At 39.3% G+C, this 14,179-nt stretch overlaps 1 protein-coding gene across 3 annotated transcripts; it reads right to left on the bottom strand.

Moving 5' to 3' along the window:
• Positions 1-286: 286 nt before the first annotated feature.
• Positions 287-13,145, bottom strand: LOC115358683 (myosin heavy chain, fast skeletal muscle-like). Of its 3 annotated transcripts, none has more exons than XM_030050650.1 (39): positions 12,942-13,145; positions 12,111-12,254; positions 11,850-12,006; positions 11,480-11,507; positions 11,145-11,259; positions 10,901-10,993; positions 10,732-10,795; positions 10,533-10,631; positions 10,348-10,451; positions 10,093-10,231; positions 9,887-10,005; positions 9,583-9,732; positions 9,263-9,433; positions 8,831-9,114; positions 8,625-8,718; positions 8,431-8,518; positions 7,946-8,063; positions 7,730-7,853; positions 7,074-7,210; positions 6,667-6,922; positions 6,325-6,567; positions 6,057-6,233; positions 5,828-5,973; positions 5,654-5,744; positions 5,178-5,567; positions 4,978-5,104; positions 4,758-4,876; positions 4,470-4,666; positions 4,204-4,387; positions 3,955-4,120; positions 3,661-3,785; positions 2,469-2,777; positions 2,170-2,373; positions 1,945-2,070; positions 1,666-1,836; positions 1,456-1,560; positions 1,274-1,369; positions 766-897; positions 287-394 (listed from the first exon to the last, which is right to left on the bottom strand). In XM_030050650.1, the coding sequence occupies exons 1-39, from the start codon at positions 13,143-13,145 to the stop codon at positions 374-376; spliced, it is 5,817 nt and encodes a 1,938-aa protein (XP_029906510.1). In that variant the 3' UTR covers positions 287-373. The 3 variants fall into 3 exon arrangements, with proteins under 3 accessions (XP_029906510.1, XP_029906511.1, XP_029906509.1); XM_030050651.1 differs by having other exon boundaries at positions 8,625-8,707; positions 8,808-9,114; positions 11,163-11,259; XM_030050649.1 differs by having other exon boundaries at positions 374-394; positions 8,625-8,707; positions 8,808-9,114.
• Between the last annotated feature and the right edge of the window lie 1,034 nt (positions 13,146-14,179).

Raw genomic sequence — 14,179 nt, 5'->3', positions numbered from 1 at the left:
GTCCCGGGCCCTTGGTCAAGGAAAGAACCTCTATCCTTTAGATAATCCGCTGTGGGGGCCTTTGGAGGTCATTTTGCCCCAGGCACAAGGAAGACCTATGGCAGCCCTAACCAATACAATATATTTATTTTTAAGTGTGAAGTGAAGTGATGTGTGCATGCTTCCAATACCTGAATTTTTTTCATTTTCTCTTTGATCTTTCAATCATAGAACCAAATGGTAGTGCTTTCATTTTTTTTGTATACAAAGAAAAATTAGGCAACACTCTCATGATAGAATTTATTGAATGCAGGTCTACATTATTCAGTGGAAGCACTTCAATGATGACTCATATTTTATGATTCTCATTGATGTCTCTCATTGAGGTTGCAGCTTATTCTTCGCTATCCTTTCCCTAAAGGGATAAAAAAAAAAAAAAGTGTATTAATGACATATTGCTTATGACAGGAAGATTTTGCCAGATTTATGTCAAACAAAATATTTCACCAAGCAACAGAAAATGCACTGTCAATCAACAAATTAAAATGAATATACACTGTAAAGAGATGTAAAAGGACTATAGCAGGGCACCGATAGTTTGTCTGTCATTATTATCTAGAGCTGTCAAACAAGATTATGTTGTTGAATCATTTATGTTGCCCTCATGTAACACTGCATGCTGCAGACTGTCATATACTGTATATATATGACAGCCTGCATTATTAAAAAAGCTCACTGTGAGCATTTCATGCTAGAGTCTTCCAACTCAACAGGAGAGTTACATACTTTGCCAATGTCACGACTCTTTGCCCTCAGCTTGTTGACCTGGGATTCAGCAATGTCAGCACGCTCCTGAGCTTCCTCCAGCTCATGCTGAACCTTCCTGTACCTAGACAGGTGAGTATTTGCCTGCTCCTCCTGTTAACAAATTGAAGTTTTGGTATCAAAACCTTTTATAGAATTAAACACTATACAAAGTATGGTTTCTAATCAATAATTAGACTAGCGACCACTTCTGGAAGCTATAATAGGGATCCGAATGAAGACAAAAAATAAAATCATGTCACATGCTTGATTATGTCCATTAGGCCATTACATTTCTTATTATTTTTGTGTCACAAGGCCATAGCATCCCAGCACCCCAACGATTAAAGAAGTGGACATGAAATTGGAAGATAACTGCCTCAAATCAGTTGAAAGTAAATGAGTAATGTTTTCCCCTTCTGCAGCAATTACAGTAAATTTCAGCGTTCCCAAGACAAAGTTAACAAGATAAACAAATCAACCGACTCACAGCCTCCTCAGCCTGTCTTTTGTAGGCCTTCACTTTCAGCTGCAGCTTGTCAACCAGATCCTGCAGCCTGTTAACATTCTTCTTATCCTCCTCGGTCTGCAGTTAGCAGGAAATCATGAGTAAACATTCTCAATATGCACGTTTATCAGATGAATGCACCATTCCAGTGAGAAAAGAACTACCTGGTAGGTGAGCTCCTTTACTCTTCTCTCATATTTACGAACACCTTTGACAGCATCAGCACCACGCCTCTGCTCAGATTCTACTTCAGACTCAAGCTCACGGACCTGAAATATGACCATTTCTATTACTGAGACTGAAAAAAAAAAAAATTGAAAATTGAAAATCAAATAAAAAATTGAGATGAGGACAGCAAACAAACAATTTTTTACCCTAGCCTCCAGTTTCTGGAGCTGCTTCTTGCCTCCCTTCATGGCCAAATTCTCAGCCTCATCCAGACGGTGCTGCAGGTCCTTGACTGTGACCTCCAGGTTCTTCTTCATCCTCTCCAAATGGGCACTTGTGTCCTGCTCCTTCTTCAACTCTTCAGCCATCATGGCAGCCTAAAATATGGCAACCATGAGTACCACCATGTCATTCTCACAGCAACTAAAAGAAACACACAGTAGCATAAGGAAACTAAACAGGTACTTAAACCAGTCCTGACTCACATCAGTGATGGCCTTCTTGGCCTTATCTTCAGCATTTCTTGCTTCCTGGACACTATCCTCCACTTCACTTTGGACCTGGACAAGGTCAGCCTCCAGCTTCTTCTTGGTGTTGATGAGACTGGTATTCTGGGGTTGATATGAAAGAAGTGCTGATTATTTAGCATGTATTGAAACACAAAACAGTATCATTTAAATTAATTCGTGTTGATCAAATTCTGTTGATACCTGGGAGTGCAGCAGCCCCACACGCTCACTGGCGTCAACCAGCTCCTGTTCAGCCACTTTGCGGCATCTCTCTGTCTGCTCCAGGGCAGCTCTCAGCTCCTCGATTTCAGCCATCATCAGGTTGTTCCTGCGCTCCACCATGGCAACCTGCTCCTTCATGTCTTCTTGACCTCTTACAGCTTCATCAAGGTGCAGCTGGGCATCCTGAATTTAAAATGACAATAGAAAATGCCATCAAATTTAACATCAACATGCCTACAGCTGTTTCTTAAGCATTATGCACAGACTTGAAATGTTACCTTCAGTTGTCCCTGGATATTTCGCAGCTGTTTCTGGGCCTCAGCGGCCTGGCGGTTGGCATGACTCAGCTGAATCTCCATCTCATTGAGGTCTCCCTCCATCTTCTTCTTGATTCTCAGGGCATCATTCCTGCTCCTGACCTCTGAGTCCAAAGTGCTCTGCATGGACTCAATCACTCTCTGACTGTTCCTCTTGATCTGCTCTATCTCCTCATCCTTCTCTGCAAGTTTCCTGTCAATTTCACTTTTGACTTGGGTGAGCTCCAGCTGAACACGGAGAATCTTGGATTCCTCATGTTCCAATGTAGCCTGTGAAAAAATGTGACCCATGTTAGCTAGAGCCAAACTGACATTAGTAGAGCACAGAGCAGGTCTTTCACTGAGACAAGCAGAACCTCTTTGTAGTTGGATCAGACTACAAAGTCATTTCTCCAAGTATTCTAGATTTCAGTATTCTAAAAATTTCATGCCCCTTCCCATAAGAAACACTTTTGTTTACATCCTGGAACATGGCTTGAAACGTGGCCTAGCTTCACTAAAACAGATACCAACACAAAAAAATGCAACACTTGCAGCAAGGATTTTTTGTGCAAGGGAGGAAGCAGGACGCAACACAGTAACAATTTTGGGTTGGGTATAGCTCACGCTGAGTCTAGTGCAGTGTTAGCCATCGAGCCATCAGGGTGACAGCTCAGTCCAGACAGTGAGCACAGAAGCTTAACATGGCTGAGGGAAGTGACAGCAAAGGCAGGGACGACAAGACATGGAGTCGAAGGCAGGGCGAAGATAAATACTGCGAAATGGGTCAGACAGTTAACCATTCTGCATGTAAATTGTTTCATCTGATTCCACAGGGGCAATGACTCAGTGACAGGCATTTAGAATAACTAAAGAGAAATAGCCAGTTTTTTCACTCATAGCCAGTTTCTTTATGTCATAGAGAGGCATTGGTATAAAACTGAGACTGTTTCATAGCCAGTTAAAAACTTTGTAGTTGTAATTGTAGTTGCTTTAAACTTTAAACTCTAGATTTTCAGAACTGTACACGTAAGTATTCTAAATACCTCCTGCCACTCTGCCAAAGGAAAGTGTTGATAAGATAATGTACAGCAGATAAGAGAAATTCTATTACTTTGTAACTATTAGGAATGCTAATTATGATTCCATCATAATTATTATTATAATACTGTACCTCTGCCTCTTCCAGGGCAGTCTGGATTTCTGACTTCTCACTCTCCACTGTCTTCTTCCCCTTTTCAAGCTCGTGAATTGTTTTACCCGTCTCTCCAATTTGTTCAGTCAAGTCTGAGATCTCCTCTGTTGAAATGGTGTACCAAATATTACTGACATACATCATTACAAATATTACGCAGTTTAAAAAAATCACTTCTGTATGATATACAATAAATAGAGATGCTTGAGATTTGTTTACTCTGTTTACAGCATTTATCCTGTGAACTAGTAGACACAAGATTTGCTGACTTACGTTGCAGATTCTTGTTCTCTCTCTTCAAGGTTTCCAGCTGGTCCAGAGCTTCTTCATATGAGTTCTTCATCTTGAACAGCTCAGTGCTGAGGGAACGAGCCTCTTTCTGAGCTCCCTCCAGCTCTGCCTGGCTCTCCTCATATTTTTGCTTCCATTCTGCAAGAACCTGAAATCATAATGAAAGAACATGTATCTCATCTTTGTCTAAGGTCTTCATCTCAGTGCTAGAGGCTTAAATCAAAGCCTGACCTTGTCAAAGTTCCTTTGCTTCTTGTCAAGGTTAGCAGCCAGAGCGTTAGCTCTCTCCACATCGATCATCAGGTCCTCTACTTCACCCTGAAGTCTCTGTTTTGTCTTTTCCAGAGAGGCACATTTTGCGTTCACAGCCTCAATTGATTCCTCTGCATCCTGAAGACGTTGGGCAAGCTTCTTCCTGTAAAACCACACATTTGATTAAAGACAGTTCACAGAATCAACACATCTGGAACCATCTGGAGTTCAGAGTTGTCCATTACTTTGCTTCCTCAAGCTCCTCAGTGCGCTGGATAGCATCAGTTTCATATTTACTCCTCCACTGAGCCACCTCGCTGTTGGCCTTGGACATTCCTCGCTGCAGCTCGCACTTGGCTTCCTGCTCCTCCTCATACTGCTCTCTGAGCAGGTCACAGTCATGACGAGCTGCTTGAACAGCGTGAGCAAGGGCATTCTTGGCCTGGGATTTAAATGAGAGTCTGGTTAACATTTGCTAGAAGTCTTGGAGGCTTTTTTCCCTGTAAGTACTTTGAAGATTTTATGTATCTTACCTTAACTTCCTCCTCAATGTGTCTTTTCAGCTCCTCAATTTGCTGGGTGTAAGCCTGCTTGCCCCTTGTCAGCTGAGAAACAAGAGCTTCTTTCTCCTCTATCTGTCGTCCAAATTCACCTAATCAAAAATATTTATTGCTGTGAGATGCACAACACTGAAAATAATACTGAGAAAAATGTCAGTAGAGCACGACAGAACACATTAGGCTGTATTCATACCATTTTCAGTTTGAAGTCTTGCTTTTTGTACACTTATGTCATTAAGTTGACGAACATGTTCATCATTCTTGGTTTTGAGCTCACTTAGTTGATCTTCTAATGTCCTGCACATCTTTTCAAGATTAGCCTGTTGAAAAAATAATATTATGAGTATCTTGTGTTTTTTTTATTCTCCCCTCCTGAAATTGTGACACTCTTACCTTTGCTTTAGCAATAGCCTCCATATTGCTGCTGAGGTCATCGATCTCCATCTTATATTCACTTTTTTCTTTCTCGAGCTTCTGTTTGACACGCTGAAGGTTGTCTATCTGTTCTCCCAGTTCGGCCACACTGTCAGCCTGCTTCTTGCGGAGAGCTGCTGCAGTGGCCTCATGCTGCAGGGTGGACTCTTCCAGGTCACGGCGCAGCTTCTGGAACTCAGCCTCGCGCTTCTTGTTCATCTCAATCTGAACAGCCGTTGCTCCACCTGCTTCCTCGAGCCTCTCACTGATCTCCTCAAGTTCCCTGGAGAGATCAGACCTCTGCTTCTCCACCTTGGCCCGAGCTGCACGCTCAGCTTCAATCTCTTCCTCCAGCTCCTCAATACGGGCCTGACACAGATCATTGTAATTTGTTTAACATTGTGATTGGTCCAATGCTTGGTTTAATATGTACCTAAATTATAATTATACTGTACCTGGAGTTCCTTTATCTTTTTCTGTAACTGGGATCCGAGGGACTGCTCATCCTCAATCTTACTTAGGAGCTGGCTTGTCTCAAAGTCTTTCCTGTAGGGAATGAAATCAATTCAGCTTATTGAAGTAGGAATTTTTTAATATCACTGTATAGTAATTTCATTTGCCATTCTTACTTTTTGAGTTTCTCCTCGGATTGTTGCTTGTCATTCTCCAGATCCATAATGGATTCCTGGGCTAGCTTAAGATCTCCTTCAAGCTTTCGTTTGGCTCGCTCAAGGTCCATGCGAAGCTTCTTTTCTTGTTCCAGAGAACCCTCAAGCTATCATGGATAGAGATTTTAAATAGCCTATATTAAACAGCTTTGTGTTTCAGTTTTTGTGTTTTCAAATGTCAATAACTCACGTCATCAACTTGCTGCTCCAGCTTGGTCTTGGACTTGGTCAGAGTGTTGACTTTGTCTTCCTCTGCCTGAAGATCATCAAGAGTTTGCTGATGGGCCTCTTGGAGGGCTTTCTTCTCCTTAGTCAGCTTGGCAATGGTCTCATCTTGAGATGCCATCTCTTCAGTAAGGTTTTTGACCTATAAAAGTTTATATGAATTTAGATTAACATCGCTTTTCAATCTCCATTGATGCAAAAAATATATATTATTAAAAGATGAAATTTGTAACCTTGTTCTCAGTGGCATGTTTTTCCTTCTCCACTTTGGCCAAGGTGAGCTCCAAGTCATCAATGTCTTTCTTCAGCTCAGAGCACTCATCCTCCAGCTTCCTCTTCTTTGCAGTCAGCTCAGCATTGATCTCCTCTTCATCCTCCAGTCTCTCGGTCGTCTCTTTGAGTTTGGCCTCGAGCTGGATCTTGCTCTTAATGAGCCCCTCACACCTTTCCTCTGCATCAGAAAGGTTTTCACTTTCCTAAAAGATAATGCAGTAAGGTTGTCTTTATTGTCAAATCGGGAATTTCATGTATTTACTAGCAGAAATGAAAACTTGCAATTTGGTAATTATACTTACAGTCTGCACTTGTAACAAGAGGTCATTCTTTTCCTGCAGCAGAGAAACCATCTTTTCTTCAAGTTCTTTCTTCCTGGCCAAAGCCTTTGCCAGATCCTCCTTTGTTTTTTCAAAGCTCTCTTTCATTATAGCCATCTCCTTTTCAGTCTCAGCACTCTTTAGCAGAGGCTTAATTTTGAAGTAGAGTTTCATCCATGGCCAATGTTTGACATTCATGAATGAGCGGACATTGTATTGGATGGTGAAAATGGCCTCTCTTCAAAAATGAAATAAATTTTGAGTTAGCATATTTTTATTACACAATTAAAGTAACAGACCTATAAGTCATACAGTTTGTGATTTGTATAGCCATCAACCAAAGTTGCAGTATATGTTAGATATGTACCAAAGTAACAGTCACAGTTTACCTCCTCTCCATCATCTTGACAAACTCTTTCCTCATGAGGAAGCCTCTGCAGAGAGCCTGAGTCAAAGTCACCAGCTCAGCCAGTTTCTCATCTCTCATCTCCTCCAGAGTACCCAGTAGGCCAGCTTTGAAGAACACCTGAGAGTCAATTATTATCAGAGTGTGAATCAGTAACGATGGTTGAGGGAAAATGTTTATCTCATAGACTGAATCACTGTTACAGTGTGCTCACTTCCAGGTAGAAAAGTGGTGCTTCATTTGAATTGCAGAGAGATTGAAGAAGATTATTTCTGTGGTCATTATTTCACTGTAATTGTAATGTTGAAAGATAAACAGTTCAAGGATGGTCTGAAAAATCTGAGGTGTGATATATTTTATGCTCACTAGTGTCTTTGATAAGCCAAAATCTACACAAAAGTGCAATCTAATTGCTGGTCAAGCTAAATCTCTGCCACTACCCAGCATCCCAAAATACACAACAAGATTTAACAAGATTTTCTCCCTTGAAATGAAATTACGTCTCAGCTTCTTTCACCCACGTTTGTAATGTGAGAGGTTTTCTACCAGGAAGTTATTGTAAACAAACATTGTGATTCGGACTATACTGCTGTGGCATTGGGAAAGTCAACCTGTTAAGGAGAGTATTTCCTTTGTTACCTTAGTGTGACCAAACTTGTACTGAGTGTGGTCCACATCGATGGAGCCCAGAAGTTTCTCTGCCGCCTTCTTGTTGTCAATGAACTGGCCCTCTGGGATGACACTGGCATTTAGTACTTTGTATCTAAAACAACATGGATTTAATTTGGTTAGAAAACATACATTTTAATATTCGTAAACAGCAACCAATGAGAATATATGATAAATCCCAAATACCTCTGCTTGAAGTCACCATAGATGATTCTGCTGGGGAAACCCTTTCTGCAGATTCTGATACCTTCCAGTACACCATTACACCTCAGCTGGTGGATGACCAGGAAGTTCTCCATGAGACCTGTAATACATTGTTTAAAATATATCATAGACATGACATAAAAGTGAGCACATCCAACCAAAGTCAAGCTCAGGTGTACAGAAAAATAAAAACTTCCAGGAAAAAAGGAAGAATATCATCCTGAATATAAAGTGGTAATAAGGTGTTCATCATTGAGGCAAATACAATAGGTTGAAACATTTCAGTAAACTCACTAGGGGCTTAAAGACACTTTGGTTATTGTTCCATTTAGCTGCAATATATTATCATTTTCAAATACTGTATAGTCTCACCGGAAATGTTTAAAGCAGTGTATTTTCTTTGTCTTTTGTCCTCCATTGTTTGACCATATTAACCATTAACATACTTTTAAAAAAAAAGCACATACCTGGAGTTTTTGATTCATTGGGAATCAAGCAGCGTACAAAATGAGGATGTGTGCTCCTCAAATTTGTCATCAGCTTTCCCAAATTCTCCTGAAAAGAAAAAAAAAATCAGTTTGCAAAATATATGAAATTACACATCCTGTAACTGCAATGAATTAAGTTGATGATGTCAAGTCCTATTTTAATTATACAGTACCCTGAATAAAGCAGACACAGTCTGGAAGGAGCCACCCTTCTTCTTGCCACCCTTCTTACCACCACCGCCACCACTACTCTCAGCTGTTGGTGGAATAGCAGTTGAATATAAGGGATTGCATTCAAAATAAGTGGTGCAATTGAACTATCTCAACAATTAGAGTGGACAGATAGCAGAATGTACCTTCTGCTGAAGCATGGCTTGCATACAGGAAGGCCAGCAGCTTCACTGAAGACTTCTGATAGAGCTGAACAACGGAGTCATTCAGGGGATCCTTATTTTTGTCAAGCCAGCCAATAATGTTATAGTCCACAGTGCCAGCATAGTGTACCAAAGAAAAGTGAGCCTCAGCTTTGCCTTTGGCAGGCTTTGGCTTCTCAAAGGCCTTGCTTTTACCAAGATGCTGATCATGCAGTTTGTTCTTGAAGGTCGTGTCTGATGCCTTGGGGAACATGCACTCCTCTTCAAGGATGGAGAAGATGCCCATTGGCTGTCATCGAGAAAATGATAATTACACACACAAAAAAGCAAACAAACAAACAAACAAAAAAAAAAAAAAAAAAAAAACAAAGCAAAACCAAAACACAACTGAAATTGATCATACATGTTAATTTGTAAATACACTATACATGACCTACCTTCTCAATCAGCTCAATGCAGGCAGCCAGATCCATACCAAAGTCAATGAACTCCCAATCAATTCCCTCTTTCTTGTACTCCTCTTGCTCCAGGACAAACATGTGGTGGTTGAAAAACTGTTGCAGTTTCTCGTTGGTGAAGTTGATGCACAGCTGCTCCAAGCTGTTGAACTTAAAAAAAAAAAAAAAAAAGAATATCAAAAACATAGTGTAATTCAAAATTAATTTGTAAAAAACCCAATGCAATTGTTTAATGAAAAAATGATACAATTAGGCAAGTGTAGTTGTGTACTCAGCAAAAATATTTGTATTGTACTTACATCAAAGATTTCAAATCCAGCAATGTCCAATACGCCAATGAAAAACTGTCTTGGCTGCTTTGTGTCCAACATTTCATTGATGCGGACAACCATCCACAAGAACATTTTCTCATAGACGGACTTGCAGAGAGCCATCACAGCATTGTTCACCTGGTTTTGCAAATAAATGATATGGCATTATGTTTGAAATCAAGACATGTTTTGTTTTTGCCATCCAAGTCTCAGTTAAAGGCGTATTACAGTAACGTATAATCTCTGTGCTACAACAGCACCCATATTAAAGTATTATATGAAAGTATTATACCTGTGGGACAGTCTGACCCTTTGTCACAAACTCATTTCCAACTTTAACCCTTGGGTAGCAGAGTGCCTTAAGTACGTCAGCAGAGTTCAGGCCCATGAGATATGAGATTTTATCAGCAACTGAAAGAAAGAAGAAAAGTTTGATATGATTACTTCCCAGTGTGGCAAGATTGCCGCTAAACTGATGAAAAGGACAGAGAGGCTTACCCTCAGTGCCATCAGGCTCGGCCTGCTCTTCACGTTGTTTCTGCTTGAACTTCATGTTGCCGTGTTGCATCACAGCTCCAGTCAGCTTGTAGATGCCTATCTTCTCATCCGCATTGAAGCCCAGGATGTCAATGGCAGTCTGAGAAAACCAAATGTATACAGAGCCATTGTTTGAATCATATCTGCAGTCATTGACAAATGATAGTGTTCGGAAATGTACTCTTTTTTGCAACATGAAGGCAATTATTTTCTTACATCAGTGGCAATGAACTCCTCAACATCATTGATGCTCTTGACTGTGATTTCACCCTGACTGATCATGGGATAGTCATAGGGGTTTGTGGTGATCAGAAGAGCCTCTGAAAGAAACGTTTGTTAATTCTTGCAGGTCAAAATACTATATCGCAGTTATTGTATTGACCTTATCCAAAATCCTATACCTAGTAGCTCAGGTTTGTGGCCAGTTGTGAGCTGGTAGAAGATGTGGTAGCTTCTCTCAGCAGACAGCTGGAATGTCACTCTTGACTTCTCCAGCAGATCTGATCAGATAGGAATGAGATTTACTGACAGTCACCTATAGGTGCTCGATGAGCTGAGGGTATAAAACAAACCATGGTGTAGCTAAGTTTCTAGCCTTACATGTTTCAATGTCTGCTGAGGCCAGCTTTCCGGTTGTTGCAAAATGGATTCTGATGAATTTACCCTAATTAAAACAGACTGCAATTTAAAATTTTTACATACTTTTTTGTAATAGATTTTTTTTTTTTTTTTTTTTTTTTTTTTATTCTACAATATTGTCAACACTTACAAAGCGGGAGGAGTTGTCATTCCTCACAGTCTTGGCATTACCATAGGCTTCCAGCAGGGGATTGGCTGCAATGATTTGATCCTCCAGTGAACCCTTAATTAACACAGACATATATTTAGGCTGATGATCACAACTGCACTAAATATGCCAAACAATGACCCAGAATGCATGGACACTTGGAGCTACTATGTGCTTTGTTTACAGCTTCATACACTTTTTCCCAAGAAAAGCTTTATCCTTGAACCTGCATTTTTCCAGCAACTGGCTCCTCTTTCTTCTTTGTTGATGACACCGCAATTGTCGCAAAGTACTGGATCACACGTTTGGTGTTCACAGTCTTCCCAGCACCAGATTCTCCACTTGAAACAGAAAAATAAGGCAGTTCGCAGGAAAAACCCATTGGTTTAGTTTTAACTCAACAAACTCTACACCTAATCTGACTATATATGTAGTGTATACTGTCAAACATTAAAAAAAAAAAAAAAAAAGATGTGGTGTAAAATGCTTTTCATAAACATGCAACTGTAGGTTTGAGTAAAGTCACTCATTTGCAAATCTGTGTATAAAAAGCAAACTTACGTGATCAGGATTGACTGATTCTCACGGTCTGTGAAAAAAGTGACATCATTTCACATTATTTGATTGACATTTATGATATATATCATACATTGTGTGTAATATTTAGTAAATGAATACCCATTCGACTTAACCAATGATAAGGTGTTTTATACTAAGAACCATTTGATTATTTTAATTAAATCATTTTGATGTTACATCAAAAACAATTATTTATAAAAAAAAGGGTTCTAATTTCTACTTGCACAGCATGTGTTCCAGTTCTTCATTAAGACATTTATGAAACTTTTAACACTTTTTATACACACTGAAAATTTTCTTTCATCCTTAAAATATTCCTGACTGTACCTTTGAGACCTTTGAGCTCACGTACCTGTAAGCATGAACTGATAGGCGTTATCAGAGATGGAGAAGATGTGTGGTGGGGCCTCAATCCTCTTTTTGCCTCTGTATGCTGTTACAACTTGAGAGTCATACACAGGAAGCCACTTGTAGGGGTTCACAGTGACGCAGAACAACCCGGAGTAGGTCTGTAGAGACACACACAGTTGTTACTCCTTCTTATTCAACCCTTTACTGTCATGTGAGGTTTGATCTACTGATGTACTGGACCGACGTTTCAGTTCAGACTCACGTAGATCATCCATGCTGCATAGCGTTCTTTGAGGTTATACAGCACAGCAGGCTCATTGAGGTGGGTCATCATGGCCATATCCTCAATCTTATCAAACTTTGGAGGATTCATGGGGTGGATTTCATCCTCCTTCACAGTGAGGGTCTGCAAGAGAAAGATCAGTTCAGTTATAACAGTGGACTGGTGTGGACACGGTCATATTGTTATTCATACCGAGTACTTTTTGTACCTTTTGTATATTCTTGCAGATTGTATATAGTCGTTCATTGTATATAGGAATGTCATATATTCTTTCTATTTTATCTTTATTTCTATCTTATTTTCTTTTATTTTTTATTATTATTACCGTTATTATTATTATTTGTATTTTTTTTATTTTTTTTATTTTTTTTACTTGCACAGTGCCGGAGTTGTTGCAATTACATTTCACTGCTGCTGTACCTGTACATTCATGCATGTGACGAATAAACCTTGAATCTTGAATCTTGAGATATAGTAACTGAAATAATAGGCGGGACTCTCCAAAATCAGTTCAAAATCAGATTGTTTCTTTATTGAGACTTTTCTATCAAGAGTTTATCTCTAAAAGGAAAAAAAAATGAGTAGCTTGGTTTTCTATCACAAAAAGTAAACTTTAATCAACAGGGCAGGGCAATGCTACAATGAAAATTCTATCTAGTGTGCTATCTGCATTGTGTTAAACCACAAAAGTCTCATGTCTACTGTAAGATGTGACAATTCAGCTTATGCATGGGCAGTTACTGTGTCATAAAAATAATAAATGAAATGATCTAAAAAATGATTGGTTTACATGCCGATGTCTGGTCTCACCTTTCCACACAGAGTCTCTACAGTGGCTTTACCACCTTCTCTCTTGATGAGCTTCCCCTTCAGGTACATCTCACTGGCCTCAGACACAAAGTAAGCTGTTTTAGCATCAAATGGCGTGTTTTGAGCTTCAATTCGCTCCTTCTCTGGCTTACGGAGGTAACTGGCCGCCGGGCCAAAACACTCCATTTCTGCGTCCCCACTCATGATGGCACCTTATCTTTAAGATTAGAGAAGAGGGAGGAAATCCTGTTAATTCTAATTATAATTTTACACAGAGCATTAGGGACGTGATCGTATTCTTACAGCTTTGTATGTTTCATATGGAGACAGTGTCAAATTAGTCCATGAACACACAAAAAAAGCTAAAATTCCTGTATAAGTTACAAGCGAGTGACATCTTTAAAAATAAATAAATAAATAAAATCCAGTAGCTGTGCATAATCACTGTTGATGCCATGACTTCTTATATGTGATCCAACCTTTTGTACAGTTACACAGTCTCAGGCACACAAAGTGCACTGATTCTTGGGAATTTGGATAAATCATGTCCCACTAAGAAAAATGCTATTTCTGTTGGAAATTTACAACATTTTAATGAATAAAAAGAATCAAGGGGATAATCAGGGGGTCCTTGGCACATCTGTAAGGTTCTTTCATAGGTTTATTTTTAATTTTTAGTAATTTAATGATTATATGTTGGCCCATGACCTACAAAACCAGTTGTCCTCGAATAGGAGATAATCATTTCAACTTGGTTAAAACAACAAAAAGTAATAATTTCACTGAATAATATATTTACCACATGAAAGAGTACATCATAATATGTATTAAAAACTACAAACGATGAGTTTTGAACAATATTTACTATTATTTTGTGGTTGCTCAAAATGTGTCCCACATATTTGTCACCACCGTCAGATATTTATTTAAAAAAAAAAAAAAAACTCTACAAATACAAGGTCAGTTACATTCCTGGGGACCCCTTTTCAAACCTTCAGCTCTACTGCATGCTTCAAGACCACTCAGGCTCCTGTAAGTTTGCTATTTTATCTTAAATCTCTTCATATTTTTGGACACTGCTACTGTCACAACAATAACATGTCAACACCGTCACTTTTGTGTAAAAAATATTAGATTAGATTATGGCATAAATGTATACTTTTTAAGAAGAGGTCTGATGCAAGTAGCAACAGGGGGGAAACAAGATGGCTAATGTGAACAACTCATGCTTATTATGT

This window comes from Myripristis murdjan, chromosome 5 (genome assembly GCF_902150065.1).
Source record: "Myripristis murdjan chromosome 5, fMyrMur1.1, whole genome shotgun sequence".
NCBI classification, from domain to species: domain Eukaryota; kingdom Metazoa; phylum Chordata; class Actinopteri; order Holocentriformes; family Holocentridae; genus Myripristis; species Myripristis murdjan.
Note: the sequence above shows the minus strand (reverse complement) of the source record. Positions and strands in the feature narration are given on the sequence as shown.

Coding starts and splice junctions, on each gene's coding strand:
- LOC115358683 (XM_030050649.1), bottom strand. CDS start 13,145: ATGAGTGGGGACGCAGAAATGGAGTGTTTTGGCCCGGCGGCCAGTTAC. Junction 6,568..6,666: donor TCTTGTTACAAGTGCAGACT/GTAAGTATAATT, acceptor ATTATCTTTTAG/GAAAGTGAAAACCTTTCTGA. Junction 4,667..4,757: donor ACATTGAGGAGGAAGTTAAG/GTAAGATACATA, acceptor TTTAAATCCCAG/GCCAAGAATGCCCTTGCTCA.